The 22,509-nt window shown below is 43.5% G+C and overlaps 1 protein-coding gene across 5 annotated transcripts in view; it reads left to right on the top strand.

The window, feature by feature from the left end:
- The window catches only part of MYOF (myoferlin), a 154,034-nt gene that overhangs the window by 23,744 nt on the left and 107,781 nt on the right, over positions 1–22,509 (top strand). For 4 of the 5 annotated variants that reach the window (XR_015241740.1, XM_086680387.1, XM_086680389.1 and 1 more), the window contains exons 2-5: positions 1,255–1,310; positions 3,792–3,883; positions 17,944–18,052; positions 21,682–21,769. Coding sequence is in view for 4 of the 5 variants with exons in the window: in XM_086680387.1 (XP_086536513.1) it covers positions 1,255–1,310; positions 3,792–3,883; positions 17,944–18,052; positions 21,682–21,769 (345 nt within the window). In the remaining variant the exon portion in view is untranslated. Of the gene's footprint in view, positions 1–1,254; positions 1,311–3,791; positions 3,884–17,943; positions 18,053–21,681; positions 21,770–22,509 lie in introns of those variants that run through there. The other variant, XM_086680388.1, reaches the window with a different exon arrangement.

Below are 22,509 nucleotides of genomic sequence, written 5' to 3'. Positions count from 1 at the left end.
AGCTCCTGTACACAGGACGTTTCCAGACCTTGTCTTATATATCTCTTCATCTGGCTGTTCATCTGTACCCTCTATCCTATCCTTTAGTAAACTAGTAAACATAAATGTTTTCCTGAGTTCTGTGAGCTGCTCTAGCCAGTTAATTGAACCCAGTACAGGGGTTATGGGAACTTCAGATTTATAGCCTGCTAGGTCAGAAGCACAGGTGACAGCGTGGACTTGCTATTGTCCTCTGAGTCCTTAACCTGTGGGACCCTGTCTCCAGGTACATAGTATCATCATTGAGTTAAATTGTAAAACACCCAGCTGGTGTCACAGAAAATTTCTTGGCTGGGGAACGCCCCACCATACATCTGGTGTCAGAAGCGTGATGAATGTTCTATGTGATGGTAAAGAATTCACACGGGAAGAGAACTTGTTTTATTTTTCTCCCCCTGAAAACAGATAGCTCATGCCTCCAAAGCATTCGGTACTCAAATACTAGCTTTTATTTTGATGAGTATTTGGGGACTTAGAGATCCAACAGACGCCTCTCTGTGCTTTGGACTTCTCTAAGGAAACTTTGAACACTAGCTGGAGGAACATTTATTCATGCAGGAAGGTCTCAGACACACAGAGAGAAAACCCGTGTCTTCAGAAAAGGTGAGCCTGTTGTAAAGGAAACCCTACATTCTTTGCAGGTCATAGAAAGTGTTCATCTACTAATTACCTTGTGCCGAGGCCTATGGGAGGGAGTCCAGCTCAGTCTTTAAGCTGTGGGGTCTTATCACATGCAGAGGCAGCACGGGCGTCAGAGAGGAAATTGCAGGTTATATAGGAACCAGTGCCAAGTATTAGCTCAGACACATTTCTCAGTTCCTTTGAGTCTCAGTAGTCACATCTATAAAATGGTGACACCTTTTAGCAAAGGTTAGCTTTGTTGGCTTCTTTCTGCAACACACTAGAGACACAGAAGCCCTGGGTAACCTTGGTCTATAGGAACTGGTGAGGGAGATTCAGGGGATCATGGCATTTCCATGATTGTGAGTCCTTCATTCCCCAACATCTCGTAGACCTGGGGTGGGAGAAATGTTTTAGGTCAAAAAATGCCATTCAGTTTGGAGAACCTTGACTCTTGTAGTCCTCACTCCAGGCTGATGAATGGGGAAATGCAAGCACACGGTTGGCCCTCAAGGGAATGCTCTTTGAATGGACGAATGAATGGACAAGTTCTAGAAATATTTCTAATTGATATTTCATATTTTTTATTTGCAGATGAGAAAAAGAAAACAAAGAAAGTTGACAATGAACTCAACCCTGTATGGAATGAGGTAACTTCATTTTTTTTTTTTTTTTTAACATTGTTTCAGTGGATAAGCCACATCTGATTGTCCTATCTTCGGTCAAAGGTTATCTTTTCCCTTTGAAAGAAGAATCTCCACATTGCATCCCCCACCACTCTATCTCTCTTTGTGGCCATAGAGATAGCAGAACAGTTCAAGGGGACATACCACAATGACATCTCCTATATAATAGTGGTGTAAGTGAAGTCTGGAAAGGGAGTGGGAATCTTATGTTCTAGCCGGGAGCAGCTTTGAGCTTGCTGTGTGACCTCGGTCCAGTTATGTTACACATCTGGGGCACATCTGTAGAGCAAGGGGTGGGCTTAGATCATCTCAAGAGTCGCGGAGGGAAAGCTCCATATTTAAAAATGTATCTGCACGTGACTAACCAAGAGTACATTACATGACACTGTGTGTCTGACTGAGTAATGACGTTTACTGTGTTTTATGCTGATAAAGTAGAATATCCTTAATGTAGACATTTTGAAAGCTTTAGATAAACAAAAAAATTTACCTTTGGACCCCCTATCCAGAAGCAATTACTGTTAACATTTGGGATATAGCAATACATGTTTATTGAATAAGTATATTGTAATGTATAAGTAATTATTATTTATAAATAAATTAATAAAATATGATGTCTTGACATATAGCAGATACAGCTTCCTCTCCTATTTTTTTCTTACTATTATATCCTAAGCATATACCATATCATTCCATTCAGAAGTATCTTTAACACTATGCAACATTCTATGGAAGGGCTATAATATATTTACTTCCCCCACTGTTGACTTTATATCTATTTTATAAGCAGTTCAGTGTTGAATATATTTATAGATATGTGAAAGTTTTCATTCTTTCCACTGAGTAGATTTTCCTATGCTGACTAATTTTTTAAAAGATGATCATCAGCCCCATTGTTTTTCCCAAAAGCTGGTCAAACGTTCCTGGATAAGCGTAGTGATAAATGTCTTTGTTATTGTCACTAAGTCACCAGGCTGTGAAGACTTCTCCTCCACCAACTGTAAATTCCCCTCCTCTCCTAGTCCCGAAACTAAAATAAAGCCATACCTTTTCATTGAATGAGGTGAAGATGAACTGTCTTTTTAATGCCTTTCTGAGAAGCAGAAAGTTGAAAGGCAGTTCTGCTTCTCTGCAGTTTCACTGGAACCCAGAACCCAGCCAGCTGGACTACCAGCTCCGTGAAAGCAAGAGGCCAGTCTGGTTGGTCCCGGTGGATGCTGTGTGGATCCTAGCACCTCACACAGATCTCCAAGAATAAAACAAATTGAAAGTACATTATGTATGCATATAGTGCTTCTGGTTTTGAGTAATTCTCACATGCTTCTTTATATCTGGTCAATCCATGTAGCTGATGGCAGAGGTGGAAATGGTCACGTGAGCAGACATCCTCTGCAGGGTATCATCCATCTCACCCCGTTTTGTTTCTAACATGTATTTTCTTTTAATGTTTATTTGTTTATTTTTGAGAGAGAGAAAGAGTGTGAGCAGGGGAGGGATAGAGAGAAAGGGAGACACAGGATCTGAAGCAGGCTCCAGGCTCCGAGCTGTCAGCACAGAGCCCGACTTGGGGCTCAAACTCACACCGTGAGATCATGACCTGAGCCAAAGTTGGACGCTCAACCGACTGAGCCACCCAGGCTCCCCATCTAACATGTATTTTTTTCTAACTGCAATTGTATTTATCAAGTAAACTTCCCAACTCTAGTTTTGTAACGGAAATCTAACCCAAATGAGATGCTAACCCCAAACCTATTAGGGTTAGGATTCTAATATGAGCTCTGACACATTCACCACCCACTCCAAACCCAGTACAAGGAGAATCAAATCTTCAGTAGGCTCTGCTTTATTTAATTCATATGTTACATGATCAATCAAAGACATCAGCGGTGTTATGTTAGATTATTTTTGTGTGTTTGCCATTAGACAGCAATTTATTGCCTTAAGATGAAAGTCTCATCTGATTGCAGACTAATCATGGTGGTGCAGACTAATCAAGCCTAAAATAAAAGGCTGATGCATTTTAGAAAATGTTTTTTTAGATTATCTATCTCTCTGATAATAATATGACTAGGAAAAGCAAATAACTTAAAAACAATCAATGAAGAAAGCATTTTCATTTTATTTTATTTTTATAACCAATTGTGGTAAATTCTCTGACTCTGAGATGGGTTTGGTGACTTGCCCATAGTAACAGAGCCTAGAAAATGGGAAGCCAGAGGTCACCCCCAGGTCCTCTGAGGCTGTCTGGTTTGCACTCCCACAGCTCTCAGCAGCCTCCAGGTTTGGAATTTGGTCACTTCTACTAACTATAGAATTGATGATTCACAAGACTGACATTGGTGAAGATAATGACATTTAGTCATTTAGTGTTGGTATGTCTTATTATACTATACTTCCTGACCCTTTTAAACAACTTTTCTGTTTTTATAACCTTTCCATGGGCAGATTTTGGAGTTTGACTTGAGGGGTATACCACTCGACTCTTCATCTTCCCTTACAATTGTTGTAAAAGATTTTGAGACGATTGGACAAAATAAGTAAGTTGATTTCAACTATTTTTCTCATTTTACGTATTATATTACCATTGTTTATTTTGTTGAAGGAACGTATCGTTAATAACATTTTATGATATTTGCAATATAATCGTGCTTCAGTTCCGTGTCCTTCCCCCACCCCCCATGCACACAACTTTCTGAGCCAATATCAGATGTGATTAATGATCACATTGCTTTCCCCAAACTTCTGTATAGTAGTCCCCTCTTACCTGTGGTTTCTGTTATCCATGGTCAACTGAGGTGCAGAAGCAGATGATCCTTCTTCTGAAATAGTGTCAGAAGGTCAATAGTAGCTTAACGCTACGTCACTGTGCCTACATCATTCACCTCACTTCATCTCATCACTTAGGCATTTTATCATTTCACATCATCATGCATAAAAGGGTGAGTACAGTACAATATATTTAGAAAGGGAGAGACACCATATTCACATAACTCATTCAGTATGTTATAATTATTCTATTTTATTATTAGTTATTGTTAATTTCTTACTATGTCTAGTTTATAAATTAAACTTTATCATAGGTATGTATGTATGTATGTAGGGTTTGGTACTATCTGCGGTTTTGGGCATCCACCAGGGGTCTTGGCACATATCCTAATGGATAAAGGGGAACTACTGTATTCCTAAGAGGCTGCAAACACTAAGCCACCATTACTGTATCCAATTTGGCACTTGTTGTGAAATCTATTTACATTCCTAAAACATCTTTGTTGACTGTACTTAGTCACTTCCTACCCTGGGGTGGTTTATCTGAACGGTAGCTATATTAAACACAAGCAAAATCATTTCTTCTTCCACTTATGTGTGACCATTCAAGTTCTACTTGCAGCCCCACTTTCATTTTAATGTTTTATTGGCCTTTTAAACTCAACAGATCTAAGTCAGATTCCTGTCGCCTTTACTAGTTTCAAATGGGAAGGGTCACGATGGTGCCCATGGTGGGACTATAAAGCTTGGGGATTTCCAAAACAGGTCTGTATGGGACAGAATGACCTCAGTAAATTCACCCCAGCCCTTGATCTGGACTTTGGCCTTACAGACTCAGAAACCAGTCTTAGGTTACCAATTCAAACTAACCAAGCTTACAAGAAACCAGTGCTTAAAACCAAGTTACTTATGTGTTATTTTCCAGTGGAAATAAATGCGTGGTGGGAGGACATTCTCTGATTAATGAATTCACCTTTGTGTCATCCTGCATGGAAAGCCAATTTACTCTGTATCCTTGATTATAAGATATCATTGACCATAGATGTATTATTAAATTAATAACAGGTTTGGGGTGGGGAAGGAGCCTGGTGTTAAATGACCTTATCAATTGTAAGAAGCATCCAAGTTTTTAGAAATGTCAATACATTTAAAAATATGTCTTAGGGGTGCCTGGGTGGCTCAGTCGGTTAAGTGTCCAACTTTTGGTTTTGGCTCAGGTTGGTTTTGGCTCAGGTCATTATCTCATGGTTTGTGGGATTGAGCCCTGCATTAGGCTCTGTGCTGACGGCATAGAGCCTGTTTGGGATTCTCTCTCTCCCTCTCTCTGTCTGTCTGCCCCTCCCCTACTCGCACTCGCTCCCATGTACTCAATCTCTCTCTCAAAATAAACTTAAAATAAAATAAAATTTTAAAAATAATAAAAATGAATACCTTAGCCTTAAGCACATTTGGTATAAGTAGAAGGCTGCAATGAGAGGCATAAACCAGAAAGAATTAGTTGAAATGCAGTGACCTTATGTCCTGACTTGCTTGGAACAGTCCTGGTTTATTGTCCTAGCACAAGGGTTAATAACACCTCTTTTGCTGTCAACAGTGACTTGGTTTGGACGGTAAATTAGATAGTCACCCTAATGACTGGAGTCTTCTACTTAATGGTGTTAGGCTAAGAGATCCTGGACAGACATTTACCCCCTGGACAGTGCTTTGATAGGTACTATACATGTTCACCTTTGATGAGATCCTTTTTTTCGTGTTCAGTTGCTGACCAATGCCCCTTATGACTGATGCATTTTTTTCTTAAGCTACATAAATATACTCTGCAGGTTCTGGTCCTACTACTTGGACTGATCTGAGTGTCTGTTTTTGTGCCAGTACCATACTGTCTTGATGATTACAGCTTTGTAATACAGCTTGAAGTCTGGAATTGTGATGCCTCCAGCTTTGGTTTTCTTTTTCGAGATTGCTTTGGCTATTCAGGGTCTTTTCTGATTCCATACAAATTTTAGGATTGTTTGTTCTAGCTCTGTGAAGAATGCTCGTGTTATTTTGATAGGAATTGCCAGGAAGGTCTTTTTAATTGGGAGGTTAGTTGTGTGTCCTACAAATTTCGCTGCATAGTTGTTGACCATCCTCCAGTGAAAGCGGACCCCGAGTCTGCTTTGGAATGAATAGTGCGAATGATAATGCTTACTTAGCTTACTGTGCTAAGCTTCATGCTTCTCCACCATCAGCCAGGAATTGTGAACTTTGACCTTGCTGTCACCAACTAAACAATGCATACACCTTGGTCAAATTTGCCCGTAAGTACACTGGAGAAAAAAAAAAAATTAAACCCATCTGGGAATAAGCTGTATGTTTGTCCAAACTATTTGTGTACTTTGGTCCCAGATTTTTTTCTTGGCTTTTTTACTAAAAATTTGGCCTTCGGGGATCTGCTCACTGCTCAGTGTGGGAACTTGCTTTCACTTGGATGTGCAGGGTGGGGGCAGAGGATTTTTCTACCAGCTTAAGGAATCCCTTGCCTGTTGACGTTCCTGTTGCCATGGAAACGGGTTGTGCAAACAGGGCTCTCACTTTGCATCTGCTGCCTGGGGCCTGGAAACAAACAGCGCTGGACTGCCTAGGTTTGCCTGTGCACCCGTGCCCACACCCACAGCGGACTGCAGGGTCCAGGTCATGCAAGCATAGCACTGGTGCGTCAGCAACATCCCTCCTCAGGCACTGGGAGCCGGCTGCGCTGTTCAGTGCAGACTCTGTTCTTCCCCCCGCCCCCCTGCCCCCCCCCCCCAGTCATCCAGCCAGCCATCCAGGCTGAATGAGGGTGAGAGAAGAGCCAGAAATGCCTCTTGATCACGTGATGAAAATGAAATTATTTTTAGCAGAAATGTCAGAGTGGAAGGATTTTCCCAGCCGCTGAAGAATCGGAGTTCCCTCTGCAGACAGCCAATACCGCTATAGCTTAGTGAGATCTTAGGGAGTGCCAAGGGCTATGCCAAGCCCTTTGAGTGCATTATGCTACTTAATCCTCACAGACACCCTCTTTTTCCCCAGAGAGGCTTGGTAATCTGCTCAAGGTCACACAGCAGGCATGTGTCAGAGTGAGCATTTATGTCCAGAGTGAGCACTTATGTCCAGGTAATCTGCTCAAGGTCACACAGCAGGCATGTGTCAGAGTGAGCATTATGTCCAGCATTTGTGTTCTGGACTTTCACATTATACTGAAAACCGTGAACCACCTGCAGGAACCAAAATGTGGATGCAATTATTGATTAACTTTTGTCCAGAATGGAAGTAATTTTTCTTTCTAATTTTGCAAAAAAAAAAAAAAAAAAATGAAGGACAGTCATTATCAGAGTATTGGCAGTCCCTCCCTATGTAACACTTTTAAGCAGGCAATTTTATACTATTGAATAGTAAGTCACTGATACTCATGTTCTACAGTGCACACGAGAAATTTGGAGAGCATATCTCATCTCATGTGCTCTTCACAGTAACCTTGAGTGGTGGAGATGAGATTTGAGGCTGGGACCCTGATCCCTTGGCGTCCTGGCCCTGCTGTCACTTCACCTGAGTTCCTAAAGAAGAATCGGCTTCAGGAGCCTGGAAATGTAAGAATGAAAGGTGTTTACAGGTTTTCAGGTGTGTGCGTGTGTGTGTGTGTGCGTGTGTGTTTGTGTGTGCGCATGCCCGCATGCCAAGGAGGAAAAAGAGTTACCATTTCAGGCTTTTGAATTTGCTGTTCACTCTGCATGGAATACTCTTTCCTTCTAACTGCAGTAGATATGAAATCTTGTCATTCGGCCTCAGCATCTCAGACCCTCCAATCTAGAGCAGCGCCTACCATTGCTTTCCCATTGCCCTGCTTCATTTCCTCAGAGCCCTGCTTATTAGCAAGCTTGTGTGGGTGTGGGAATGGTGGAGGGAGCCCAGCTGGGTGTGTGGACATTTATGTTGGGTTTTAGATAAGTACTCAAAAATATGTGCTGGCCCGCATTCCTGCTTTGCCTAGCTCAGCGCTCACCACCACCTGACACGTCCATATCTGTTTTGTTATTCACGCGGCCTTCCCCTACTAGACAGTAAGCTCCACACCTGTCTGGCTCACCACTGTAACAACCAGCGCTTAGCATAGTGCCTAGCACATAATAAGCTCTCAGTAAGTGTTTGTTGGATGAATGAGCAAGTAAGTTCACGATACTAATACACGAATAGTATCTAAAGCGCCTTGCATTGGACAGTTAGCCCACTAGTAACGAGCCATTGATGTGGAATCTGTCCAACCCAGCTCTCTGAACAGCTCTCTGGTTCCAACTCGGGTTTAAGCTGCAAAGGAGTCAGAACACAAAGGGATCGAGTCACAAGGGAAACAAACGCCAGTCCCAAAGCTCATGCCTTTTTGTAGAGAGACGTGGAGCTTACTCCTGAATTCACAGGAAGGTAGCAACTCATAGTGCATAAAAGCTGAGATTCGGGAGCCAGACAGAGGCTGCTTTGAGACTCCGCTCTACTGGTGACTACTGATGACCTCAACCAAGTGACTTAACCCCTCTGGGCCTCAGAAGTCTTATCCTTAAAGTGACCATAGTTTGGAAGTTCTGCTCGTGCTAAGATAACATAACAGGGACCAGATCTACATACTCACCTGATACACCAAAAAAATAGATAAAACATATGTAACCATGGTTTCAGATACTGGACTGGATAATGACCCCAAGCAAGAGGACATAAATGAAATGAGCCCTTTGAGTGCCCAACTTAATGCCTGGAGAGCATTCCAGCTGCAGTTCAGGGAGAGAGAAGTGAGGCAAGTCCCAGTTGTCTCCCAGAGTTGGGGAGGTGCAGGTGGGAGTCTGGAGCTACACACACACACACACACACACACACACACACAGAGTGGTAGTATGGGCTACAGAATTTAGAAAAAAAAAAAAAAGACAAGTTTGGATTGTGATAATAACAAACTCCCTGAACAAAGGTTTGTGGGGTGTTTTTTTCTGTTTTGTTTTTTGTTTTTGTTTTATATTAATAAAAACAGATACTGTAGTTTGGAATGAAATTAATATGGTGAAGCAGTATGGTAAGGCTTATGAGAAATTTTCATTCCCTCATATACAAAAGACCTTGTCCTCATACTTTTAATACTTAAAAAAAAATTTTTTTTTTTGAGAGAGACAGAGACAGAATGCGAGTGGGTTAGGGGCAGAGAGAGAGGGAGACACAGAATCTGAAACAGGCTCCAGGCTCTGAGCTGTCAGCACAGAGCCGGATGCGGGGCTCGAACCCACGGACGGTGAGATCATGACCTGAGCCGAAGTTGGATGCCCAACCGACTGAGCCACCCAGGCACCCCTAAGATATTTCATTATAAAACAGACCTGAAAACAAACCTTTAAACAAAAACCCTACCTAAACCAGCACACAAATATTTATACACACGTACACATATACACACACTCTGCCTCTCTCTCTCTCATCTTGTCATTTTCTCCCCTCTTCCCCTTCAATCTTCTTCATCACACTAAACACCATCTGATACACTGCACATTCCGTCCACTCAGAGGTAAGCCCCATGAAAGGCATGGAGTACTCCCAGTGCCCGGAGCAGTGTCGGACACACATAAGCATCAGCAATTATTTGTCAGATGAATACATTAATTGATACATCGCTGAAGGTAGTCCAATAACCTTGCAAATGACTTACAAGTTGTAAAGCTTCCTCTCCTAAGAGATGGTCCTCCAAGTGCAATTAGAAGATAATTATAGCTCTTGTCATTATGAAATGCCTTTCTCTTTCAATCTCTCTGGGCGTCTTTCTCCAAAGCTTTGGCCCACCTTTACTTACTTACTCATGAGATGTTGACAGACATCAGCAGGACTGTGGCACCTACTTCACTGGCCTCCCCAAAACGCTGGGGTTCAGCTTTTTGAAGTCAGTACCCAGACCCAGCCAGCCCAAACCAATTGTGATCTTTTCATACTTTTGCCACGCCACTGAAAATATGGAACTAAAAAGAACTGAACTGAGAATCCTGTTCCACAGTAACACTGGCCTCTGGTTTAGATGTCTACACAGCCTGAGAAGCTACTCCAATCAGAAAGCCTTGGGGCACCTGGGTGGCTCAGTCGGTTAAGGTTAAGCATCTGACTCACTCTTGATTTTGCCTCAGGTCATGATCTCACTGTGTGATGGAACACAAGGGCTCTGTGCTGACAGCATGGAACCTGCTTGGGATTCTCTCTCTCTCTCCCTCTCTCTCTCTGCCCCTCCGCTGCTTGCTCCCTTGCATTCTCTCTCTCTCTCTCTCTCTCTCAAAATAAATAAATAAACTTTAAAAAAAAAAAAAGAAAACCTGCCTCAACCCATGGGCTGTCCATCCCTCCCGACCAACCACATCTGGGCCACTTCAACAAATCCCATGGCCATGATTACATGTGGCAATGTCAGCAGGAAGTCTTGTCACTAGGAGACATAAAAGTATTAAAAGTATGGGGGCGCCTGGGTGGCTCAGTCGGTTGAGCGTCCGACTTCAGCTCAGGTCATGATCTCACAACTCGTGGGTTCGAGCCCCACGTCAGGTTCTGTGCTGACAGCTCAGAGCCTGGAGCCTGCTGCGGATTCTGTGTCTCCCTCTCTCTCTCTGCCCCTCTCCCGCTCAAGCTCTGTCTCTGTCTCTCTCAAAAATAAATGAACATTCAAAAAAATTTTATAATGAAATATTTTATGAGACCTTTAAAACCTTTATTCAGTTTCCACTAATTGGATTTTATGAGAATTCAGCTATAGCTGAAGTTTGCTTCTGGTCTAACCCTGAAAATAAAAAATGATTTTCCAAGCAGACTTTTGGTATATACAGCATTGACGTTGGGGAGGGAGTTGTTTCATGTATGTAAGAGAAAGGACTGGTTTTACGAACTTTGCACAATTGATTGCACAGAAATGGAAGTGGGTACCTACCCACTGGCTACCTACCCATATCCTTGCATAGATATCCCACCTTCCTGTGATTTAGACTGTGCATGAGTTCAGACCAGCTTTCCCTGCCAGTACTGGCCTGGGGTCACATGCTTTCTTTTGATTCCTTTTTCTAAATTTTTTTTTTTTTCAACGTTTATTTTTATTTTTGGGACAGAGAGAGACAGAGCATGAACGGGGGAGGGGCAGAGAGAGAGAGGGAGACACAGAATCGGAAACAGGCTCCAGGCTCTGAGCCATCAGCCCAGAGCCCGACGCGGGGCTTGAACCCACGGACCGCGAGATCGTGACCTGGCTGAAGTCAGACGCTTAACTGACTGCGCCACCCAGGCGCCCCTTTTGATTCCTTTTTCTAGAGTAGTGTCTGAAATAATAAAAAGTAACTGTTAAGGACTTACCACATCATCCTTTTGATCCTTACAATACTGTTAGGTAGTAGCTGTCATCACCCCATTTTACAGATGAGGAAACTGAGGCTCAGAGAAGTAAAACAACCTGTACCTGGCTTCTAGTACAAGGATGAGTCCGAATTAGTCAGCCCTGCCTAGCTCCAAATTCTTAATCACTGTTATTCTGTCTCCCTTTCCTTGTTAGGTCCAACTTCTTGATGAATGAATGAAAGAATGAATGAATGAATGAATGAATAACAGAAAACTACTACCTTGATTCCAATGGGCCAGGGACAGAGCCAGAGCCTGGGAGTTGCTCTAAACTGTACAAGCAGACAACCACAGATTCAGACCCTTGAGGACTGAATGAACAGGAGAATTGGTCAGGTTACAGGTTATAGTCACTTATTCTAGAAATAATTATTGAGCATTGCCTGCATGTCAGGCATTAGGCTAGTTTGTCTGCTCCTTGTAGCCACAGGGTGACTGATTCTGGCCTGGGTGCCTCACCTGCACCTAGGTGCAGAGGCCTGGGCTTCTACTCAGCTCCTTCCCTTGTTAAAGTGACGCCATTGGCTTCAGGGCAGTGGGGTTGGGAGGGACTGGAAAAAAGGGAGTTGTTGCTGGCCCTGAATCCTGCCAAACCTGCCACAGCCTCTAGACTAGGTGAGTGATTCTGAAACCCAGGAATGGAGTTCGCTAGAAGTACAGAGCACTGCCTTACCCTAGAGGGGCTGGTACACAGCCAAATTTGGGAACCACAGTTTGGGCCAGTGTTTCCACATTTGATGAACCGGACAAAGGCCCCAAGGCTCTCTGACAATCCTGGTGGCGAGTAAGGAGGAGAGGTCACAGGAAAGATACAGATAACGAGGCTGGCCGAGTGGTTTTAGTTGAGTTTTGCTTACTACTTTGTTCTATTAAATAATTGGATTCCTATGCTCATTTCTCAAATGTGAACTGTGTTATCCTATTGAATGTGCTTTTAAAAACTGCACGTCTCCCTGTCTCCAGATCTAGCTTTGCCAGCTGTCTTTCCTACCTCCCCCCCCCCCCCCCGCCCCCCATCCCTCTACTTTTGCCCTGCTGCCACTGAGAATCACTGCTTTAGGCCATTGTTTCTCAGACTTCCTGGGTATAAGAATTAACTAAAGAAAAAGTGTGACTCAGGGTCCTGGGAATCTGTAACTGCCCTAGCGATTCTGCTGCAGGGAGGTCTGGGGAAATACAATCTCAGAAACGGTTTATGAGCTAATCCAAAGGGCCAGCGTGGGCCAGTTGGGAGACTCAGGAAGGTTCCCCACTGGTGAAGTGGATGGGAGACCCAGATTGTGTCCTTTGAGGGAGTTTTTGCTTACACAGGGCTTCCTGGGATAGGATTTGCTGTCATGGCTGCCCCAGCTCCGCCCCTCGCACCCCCCCTCCCCCCCAATCTGGTCATAAGGAAAGTGTAGGCCTGGCTCTCCCACCTTTGGGTTCAGCTGGGGGTGGGGGTGGGGGTGGAGCCAGGAAAGAGCTTGACGGATACTGGTCCTGGGGGAAGGAGAAGTGTGGGGATGGGTGATGCTGCCCAGCCAAGGAACCAAGGCCACACAGACCTGGTAGAAATGACAAGGCTCAGCTGGCTGAGAGCCCAGTGCTTCAAAGGGTGGGCAGGTCTGGCCCTTTCTACAAGGGACCCAGGAGCAGCTTGGAGAAGTATTTGTGCTCAGCCCAGCTGGGGATTGTTATTCCCTCCCTGAGGAGGGGAAGTGAGATGTGCTGCAGTCCGTAGGGGCAGAAACAGTACAACATGTGATTTACTTTCCAGAGTCCAATGTATTTTTCCTTTCCTTCATGAAGGAATTTCCAGTAAACCCTCCTCCAGTAATCCGTGTGGGCTGTGCCCCTGCTGCACAGAACAACTTGATATATGCGAGCTCCCATGATTAAGAACTCAGCCAGCAAAGCCCTTACTCACCACAGTGGCATGTGGCTGTTAAGGTTTGTGTCTGTGCTTACAGGGAGAACATTTCCCATTTCTCTTTTTGAAACACGCTAGACTCTGTCTTAACAAGTTAAAAAAGTTCTTAACTAGCCCTCGCATGACTAAGTTGACTAGTTTGCAGTTCCGCTGCTTAGAACTAGTTCCATGTCGCATGGAGACCCAACTCAAAACCACTAGACCTTCAAGAACTGTAAGGGATGAGAGCAGGACTGGCTTTTTCTTCCCCTCAGAATACATCTGCAGTTTATTAATTCTGCAAATAAAGCTGGAGAGCTGAAGGACTTTGAGATTCTTTTCACTGTAAAGCTTCCTTTTGAGACATGGTCCATCTGTTTTAGTGTTGGGTGGAGTCCATCAGGAGACTCTTATTTTTCCATGAAAATCCAGGGCAAAGTGTCCACATTACTGTCACACTGTAACATGTTAGCATATTTATAGCATTAGTAATATGAAAGAAAAAGGGTTCTTGGTTTAGCGTCACCTCCTTTAAAGGAAACTGGCCTGACTACACTGTTCTTGTCCTCTGTGTAGGAGGCTGGGCCATCATTTCCTAGCCTCTCATGGTATTCTGTATCCAGGCAACGTCACAGAAAACAGCCCACGACAGGCTGCCGGGGGCCCTCGGAGACCTGCGGAGCTCAGACATGCCCTTAGGGGGCGCTTTCTCCAATTTACAGGGAAAGGTGTTAGAAGTTGTAACTGCATTTTTCTTCAACACAACCTAGCTGTTAAAAATATTTTGGGGGACTAACATCTTTCCAGGCTTTCATCTAAACACACTATCTTTACTTCAGAAAAAAGAAAGCGAAGTTTTCTTTTAAACCACCTCCCTCACACACAAACACAAAAGCATCAGAATTGTATGATGAAAAAGCACATTTAAGAAATGGGACTAAGGGTTTCTGAAAGAAGGAATTGAAGTTTGAGTTTATAATTGGCTGCTTTTATTTTAGTCCATTCCTGGTCTGTTATCCGTTACCACCCTCTCAAACCCTCTGGGGGGTGGGGGGGAAGGAAAGCCACAGATATTGGTTGAGTCACAATGGAGGGTGTAAAACCATTCAGGACCACGAAGGGCCAGTGATGGGATTTGTGTTTCAGGTGAGCCTGTTCCCTCTGGTTAGCACAAGTCACCACTCCCTACTGTCTTACACTTATTCCACATTTCTGTGATTGGCCTAACCTTTCTCCTGACACTCTGTGTGAATTTAAGCTTGATCCGTGAAATGGTAGGTCATATTGGTGGAAGGAGGAAACTATTCCGGATTGTCCAACGTGGACAGACTTTAGGATATATTCTTCCTAAATCAATGAACAAAGAGAAAAGAAATATTTAACATGAGATAGTGTCCTATATAGATATGTGTAGAAAACATCACACGTACAAGCCTAGCAGGACTTTAATAGCTGAGAAGGGTCTGAGAAATGATTTACTTCAGTCTACCCAGATAATGAATGAAGTGGGCTCAGAGAGTTGAGTGACTTAGCCAAGGCTTGGGGGAAGTTGGGACACCGAGTTAGGGCAAGAACAGAAATCATCTAATTCCATGCTTCTCAACCTAGGGCTGTGTTGCCCACCTGGTCACAATTGGCAAGGTGTAGAGTTGTCAGTGGGTTGCGGCCAAGGATGCTGCTGAACATCTGACAAAGCACAGGGCAGACCCCCAAAACAAAGAACTGTCCAGTTCAAAATGTCAGTAGTGCCAAGGTCAATAAATTCTAGTCCAACCCCAGGCCAGCCCTCTTTCCACATTGTTCTGACATGCTACACGTTGTTTTCTTCTAAGAATTATTTATTGCTGATAGAGTTTCGGGTCATCTTGGTTTCAGCAACAGCAAATCTGTCCATGTCCAAGTGTGCAATGTTGTTATTTTTTTTTAATTTTTTAAAGCTTATTTATGTTTGAGAGAGAGAGAGACAGTGTGAGCACGGGAAGGGCAGAGAGAGAAGGAGACACAGAATCTGAAGCAGGCTCCAGGCTCTGAGCTGTCAGCACAGAGCCTGATGAGGGGCTCGAACCCACGAACTGTGAGATCATGACCTGAGCCGAAGTCGGACGCTTAACCGACTGAGCCACCCAGGCACCCCACAATGTTATTATTTTAATCATACAGTTAGGTTATGAATCAGGGTATGTAAGGGTATGTAAGAAAAAAAAATCCAGTGTATTTCCATGTCTTTCAAGGCGAGTACCTCATTTAGACATTTAATACCAGCCAGATGACTTTTAAAATTGGAGTTTTCACATTTTGTCCTTAAAAACTCAATTAGCCAACCTCACAGCTTACTGTGCTATTTTTAAAACTTGGAACAAAATTCTCGTCAGGCTCATATTATGTGGGGCTGAGGGAGATATGGAAGAGATTTTGCCAGGGCCCTCACCTTGTGTGGGTTTCCTTGTTTCATCTGGTGGAGATGGAATCATGTGTAGACTCTTTTCCTCAATATGTCAGGGGAATTAAAACCCAAGTAAGGAGAAAACTTATACTCATGTACAAAAAAAAAAAAAAATTCTAGCAAACTTCGTGAGTGAACATACTTATCTAGAAATTACTTTATAAAGGTTCTGTCAATTCCCAGTGTTGACTGAGAGCCCTAATTTCTGTATTGACCTAAAAGTGCTGAAAAGTTTACTCTTAACCCTCTGGAGGCAGAATTTTTCTTTTCCATTTCCAGTAACTAACTCTACTTGTGGTATTGGAAGAGATGAGAACCCATCATGGTTGCAGTGTTCTGTCCAAGAAAGTGTATTCTTCCAAGAAACCATATGCAGTGCGTCATGCCATGGGGTAAATCAGGTGAAACCAGGTGCCATAGCAGTTTCCTGGTCTTGTGCAATATGTCTATTCACAGAAAGTGAAGTCATTTATTCATATTGTTGAGTCAGTGGATGTATGTAGTTGGGTGACAGACTCCAGATCTACAATCTAGTTCTATTTCTGGGGTCTGAGTGGAGAAGGAGAATATGGATATTTGTCAGTTCAAAAATGGCATTTCCATGTTGACATCAATTTTCACTCCTAATTTTTAAAGAAACTACTACATGTTAAAATACAATAAATATTTCTGCACAAGATGAACTCTCCAGATTATTATTTTTTCCCAAAAGCCCAGTTATGTTTTATGCCCAACTATGGTTTCTTCACCTGGGTTGTTTGCAGAGCTCGATGTGGGGCTTGGTCTCATGACTATGAGACCATGACCTGAACCAAAATCAAGAGTCAGACACTCAACTGACCAAGCCACCCAAGTGCCCCACACTCTGGGTTTTTTGATGTAAGGAATCTCCTCTATGACTTTGAGGACTTGATGCTTAGTTTTCTATTTCCATGCTAATGATATTTATGCTGTCATAGGTGCCATTTATTAGTATCAGTCACTGCAAATGTAGGCTACGTATAAGTAAATAACATTTTTTAAATCTTCTTGTTTTTCTTATCCTTTCTCAGTATCCATACTGAGAGCACACCCCTGGGCTTTCTTTGCTTTTTGATTGAATTTCTCAGAGGGAACTTCTTCAGTTCCCCAATCTCATGCCCCGTTGTCACTATAACTCCCAATTTACAGACTGTATTCTACAGGTTACATTTTTATATTCACCAACTCTCAGGGAATGCGTGTTTTATGAACTTTGTTGATCATGTGCCCTAACCACAAAAATGTTTTGCAGATTCAGGGGTGCCTGGGTGGCTCAGTCGGTTGGGTGTCCGACTGAGCCACCCAGGCGCCCCTTAAAAACAAAATAAAAAAAAATGTCTTGCATATTCATTTTTAATGTATGTCGATTTATTCATTCTTTCCTTCATTTAGTAAATATCTATGAACAAGTGTAGTATGTTCCAAGCACTGGGGTTAGAGCACGGAAGGGAGCAATCCTGGCTTTCAGGGGGCCTAACCATGGCGAGCAGGGACATATGCATACTTCTGTACCAGTAGGTTATGTGCACTACGAGGTAGATGGGGAGGCAGTAAAGGCTGAACAGAATCCCTCAGTGTCCAGGAAGAGGGAGACGTGCGCATATCCAACTTTTGAATTCTGCTCCGGACTATGCAGGTTAGTAAGCTGGCCCCATCAGTAAACTGGCAACCTATTGACAAGTGCAGAAGGTCTCCTTGGGGGGGCATTTTTACAGTGGGCCATGTGTGATGGGTCCTTTTACATTTTCGTTACAGAGGAATGCCTGAATTTTGTCCTACTTTTCTCTCTTCTTGGATTCTGAGGGGGTTATTCCATCTTTGTCTGTCACCATTCACTGCTCATCTCATTCATGACTTCAAATTTCATAGACACCATAGTTGGACTCTCGAGATGACTACATGTTGTGGAAAAGTGATGTTTACTGCCAAAATTCCCCCAAATTCATCTCATTGTGAGTGGTTTTAATGGTAACATGAATAGGCAGGGAATCGGGAGGCCCGCTGAGTGCATGAAAGCATGTCCCTCACTTAGGTTACTGTGTGCTTTCTCATTTCACCCACAGATTAATTGGCACGGCCACGGTATCCCTGAAGGACCTAATTGGCGACCAGAACAGATCTCTGCCATACAAACTCATCTCCCTGCTGAATGAAAGGGGTCAAGAGACTGGGGTGAGCACCTTCTGTCTTTGAACTGAGATAAGTAAACAAAAGTTCATTAAGAAGAGTGTGACATTAGGCACGCCTGGGTGGCTCAGTCCATTAAGCATCTGCCTCTTGATTTCAACTGAGGCCATGATCTCATGGTTCGTGGGATCAAGCCCCGCATCAGGCTCTGCACTGACAGTGCGGAACCTGCTTGGAATTCTCTCTGTCCCCCTCTCTCCGCCCCTCCCTCACTCGCTCTGTCAGAATAAGTAAGCATTAAAAGGAAAGAAAAGCATGAAATTATATTAGATCACCACACACACACACACACACACACACACACACACACTCTTACAGGTTTATACTTGCAATCACAGAACTAGTGGATTAGATAAACTTGACTCTCTTCGACAGAATGCTCTCGAGTTAGGTGGCACCCTCTCTTGGTATAGCTCTGTGCATATCTGCTCAAGTATTTATTTACATTTGTGTGGTGAGTATAGCTCTGTGTATCAGACACTCTTTGAAATACTCTGTAGAAGGTATTTCATTAATATTGCCTTGGAACATCAAGATGTGAATATTAGCTATTTTCTGATTACAGCCTCTAAATGAGTACATATTGATATTGTCTGATGTGAGTCCAGAATTCTCTTTCTCAAGTGCACTTAAAAGAAACAAATGGACTCAAGGCTCATAGCTCTCAGATTTCATGTTTGCTAACAAGTGCTCATAAAGCTACCTACCATGCTTATCCCATTACTCTCTAACACCTTCATTTTCCAATCAATTTATTTTGCTTGGGAGCTAGGACAAAGGGAGAAGATTTTATACTAAAATAGGCCATCCCTGGGGCACCTGGGTGGCTCAGTCGGTTAAGTCTCCAACTTTGGCTCAGGTCATGAACTTGCTTTTGTGGGTTCAAGCCCCACGTTGGGCTCTGTGCTGACAGCTCAGAGCCTGGAGCCTGCTTCAGATTCTGTGTCTCCCTCTCTCTCTGCCCCTCCCTCACTCATGCTCTGTCTGTCTGTCTGTCTCTCTCTCTGAAAAATAAACATTAAAAAAATAATAATATAGGGGCACCTGGGTGGCTCAGTCAGTTAAGCGTCTAACTTTGGCTCAGGCATGATCTCACGGTTTGTGAGTTCGAGCCCCGCATTGGGCTTTTGTGCTGACAGCTTGGAGCCTGAAGCTTGCTTCTGATTCTCTGTCTCCCTCTCTCTCTGCTGCTCCCTTGCTCACACTGTCTCTCTCAAAAATAAATAAAGATTTAAAAAATTTTCAAAATAGGCCATCCCTGTTGGCAAGAATATATAGGTGAGGCTTCTCAGAGCCCATTCAGAATATCGATTTGGTTGGTCTAGGCTCCAAAACTTATGGGCTTGCTGTGAATCTTTCTAATCCTAAAACGTAAATTCAGAATGTCAGCTGTCATCTATTTGTCCAAAACCTGGCTGAGGGAAATGATACTTAGGAAAGATACTACAAGTCAGTGATGTTTCTGGCTGTTTGGGGTTTTGTTTTCTTTTTTTTTTTTTTAATTTGTTTTTAACGTTTATTCATTTTTGAGACAGAGAGAGACAGAGCATGAATGGGGGAGGGTCAGAGAGAGAGGGAGACACAGAATCTGAAACAGGCTCTAGGCTCTGAGCTGTCAGCACAGAGCCTGACGCGGGGCTCGAACTCACGGACCACGAGATCATGACCTGAGCCGAAGTCGGACGCCCAACTGACTGAGCCACCCAGGCGCCCTGGGGTTTTGTTTTCTTTTTTTTTTTTTTTTTTTTTTCTTTTTTTTTTTTTTAAATTTTTTTTTCAATGTTTATTTATTTTTGGGACAGAGAGAGACAGAGCATGAACGGGGGAGGGGCACAGAGAGAGGGAGACACAGAATCAGAAACAGGCTCCAGGCTCCGAGCCATCAGCCCAGAGCCCGACGCGGGGCTCGAACTCACGGACCGCGAGATCGTGACCTGGCTGAAGTCGGACGCTTAACCGACTGCGCCACCCAGGCGCCCCGGGGTTTTGTTTTCTTAAGCACAGAAGAAAGCACATGTAGAAGCCTGAAATGGCAGTGCCGTGGTGATTGAGTGGAGTGAGGCAGATGAAGGGCTTCAAGTCCTATCTTCTGGTAGTTCCTACCCGCCGTTAGGGAGCACTTCTGGGAATCCTGACGTAATTGGAAAATCATTGATCCAGAAGTTGAGCCATCGATGTCCTCTTCTAAGTTTTGAAAGTTTGATTCTTTACTTAAGTTTAGCAGTTGAGCCCCTCTTGCTCCTTGCATTCGGCCTTCGGGTTGTGGCCTGGGTCCTTAGCATGGGTAGCCATGAGGTGCTGCTCTCACGATTCTTTACTTGCCATGAAACTGTTGTTCGGGGCCCCATTCATTGTTCTGTTCAGCGTCTCCCAGATCTGTGGTTCCTAAGTTGGCCACACAATGTGCTGATCCATGAAGGAGTATTCACTGATGAACAGACAGATGAGAAAAAATACGGACAATATAGTGTGTGTGTGTATGTGTGTGTGTGTGTGTGTGTGTGTGTGCGTGTGTGCACGTGCACGTGTGTATGTGCTCACACTAGAGTTTGCCGCATGTAGCAAAAGTGGCAGTTGAAAGTATGGGATGCCCATTGCAATTTGAATTTCAGGTAAACAATGAATAATTTTTCAGTAGAACATAAATATTATGTCTGTGTTTTAACTGGTAACTTGGGGGTGTGTGTGTGTGTGTGTGTGTGCAAGCCATCCTTATTTGCAAGGCTCCTTTTATTCTGAGATTTGTCCTTTCTCGTTTTTGCTGTTAAAATTCATTTCTTTTGTGAAATTCTCATAATAGTAGATAGCAGTTGTGGGCTTAGGTTAGCATCCCTATGTCGACTCCCCCTAGCATAAACTTGTTTGAAATTTTGTAGGTTCATGAAATATATAAGTATAGGAAACTCTGCCCTAAAATAAGGTGAGAAATTTATCTCAGATTTTAAAAATGGGAATAACTTGATTTCCTATCAGGAACTAGTATGTTTCTTCCTTTCCGATAATGAAAGTTACACCACATTTTCTGCCCTCCTTCTTGCCTTGGCTCCTAGCCATCTTGGAGTCACATTTTATGCAAGATGCAATTATCTTGAACTTCATGATTTGCATATTGGTTTCCTCTTTAATGAGACTCGAGTCCCTTTTTTATCCTGTTTTATGAATCACATTGTTATATAATTTTTGTTAGGCGCTCAAGTTCTTTTTAGAGAGAGAGAAAGAACAATAATTTTCAGCAATGAATAAAGAGGTCAGTGTGCAAACAAATAACTCAGCCGTTTCAAATGAGCCTCTGTGACTGGAAGGCATCTCAAGTCTCAGATGGAGGCTAATTTCAAGTTCATGCTTGCTTGTCACAACTTTGCTCCAGTTTGTGAGTTGCCCCTTGGCAGTGGTACACTTGGCAACCTGTAACAGGTAATTCGTTTCCCAGGCTTTCCTGCCTGCCTGGCTTACATGAGGGAGGATACAATGGAGCATGTGTGACCTTTCTCTCCTCTTCTCACCTTCCCTTCCCCCTGCCTATTCCATCCAGAACTTTTGCTCCTGCTGATTTGGTTTGCTTTGAGTCTGTTACCCTGCACTGATTCTGTCTGCAATGAATTATTTCTACCTAGGCCACAATTGACCTGGTGATTGGCTATGTTCCACCTTCGGCTCCACATCCGAATGACCCCAGTGGGACCAGTGCGTCAGTCATGGAAGGTAAGCTGACCCTTTTGAAGGCCCAACCTATGCCGGAGGCCATCCATTAAAGACACACAGGGAGTCTCCAAGAAAGCCTTCTTTGTCATTATTCTGTCGGTAGCACCCTGCCTACCTAGACAGGGCCCCGTGAGGCAGGTGGAGCTGCCCCAAACTGGGACAGTACAGTTGTTTGTGAAATGCCCTTCAAGGGAGAGGAGAGGGGTGAGACAGCCCCTGCCTGACCAGCCTTGCAGTGGGCCCGTCCAGCACACACAGACTCTAGTGGAAGGTCCCAAGCAAGGCTTTGCTTCACGTTTGTACCTTCTACCGCTGGTTGGAATGTCCCTGGTGGTAAAGCTACATGAGTGGCCTCTACTCTCTTCGTGTTTCTTCACCTCCTAAGTGTGTGATCAGCACTCCATTTCTTAGTAGTTACTAAGTAAAGAAAGTGGTTGCTGGCTTTCTTGAGCCATTGCTGGAAGCTGAAGTGCTGGGTGATAAGGGCATGGCTCCTGCCTTCGGAGGAGTTTAGAGAAAAACATTGACTCCGGAGTTTAGAGAAAAAACTCTTTTTATCCTGAAACTGTAACATTATGAATAAGAACAAGGGCTTTGGGGTCAGAATGGCCTAAGTTGGATTCTGTGTCTATTGTTTATTTGCCGTGTAACCTTGGGTAAGTCACTTAGCCTCTCTGAATCTCAGTTTTCTTTACCGTAAGGTAGGGATAACAGTGGCACTTAGATCAGAAAGTTGTGGC

This window comes from Puma concolor, chromosome D2 (assembly GCF_028749965.1).
Source record: "Puma concolor isolate L17-30 chromosome D2, mPumCon1.1.hap2, whole genome shotgun sequence".
NCBI lineage: Eukaryota > Metazoa > Chordata > Mammalia > Carnivora > Felidae > Puma > Puma concolor.
This window is presented reverse-complemented; position numbering and strand designations above follow the sequence as displayed.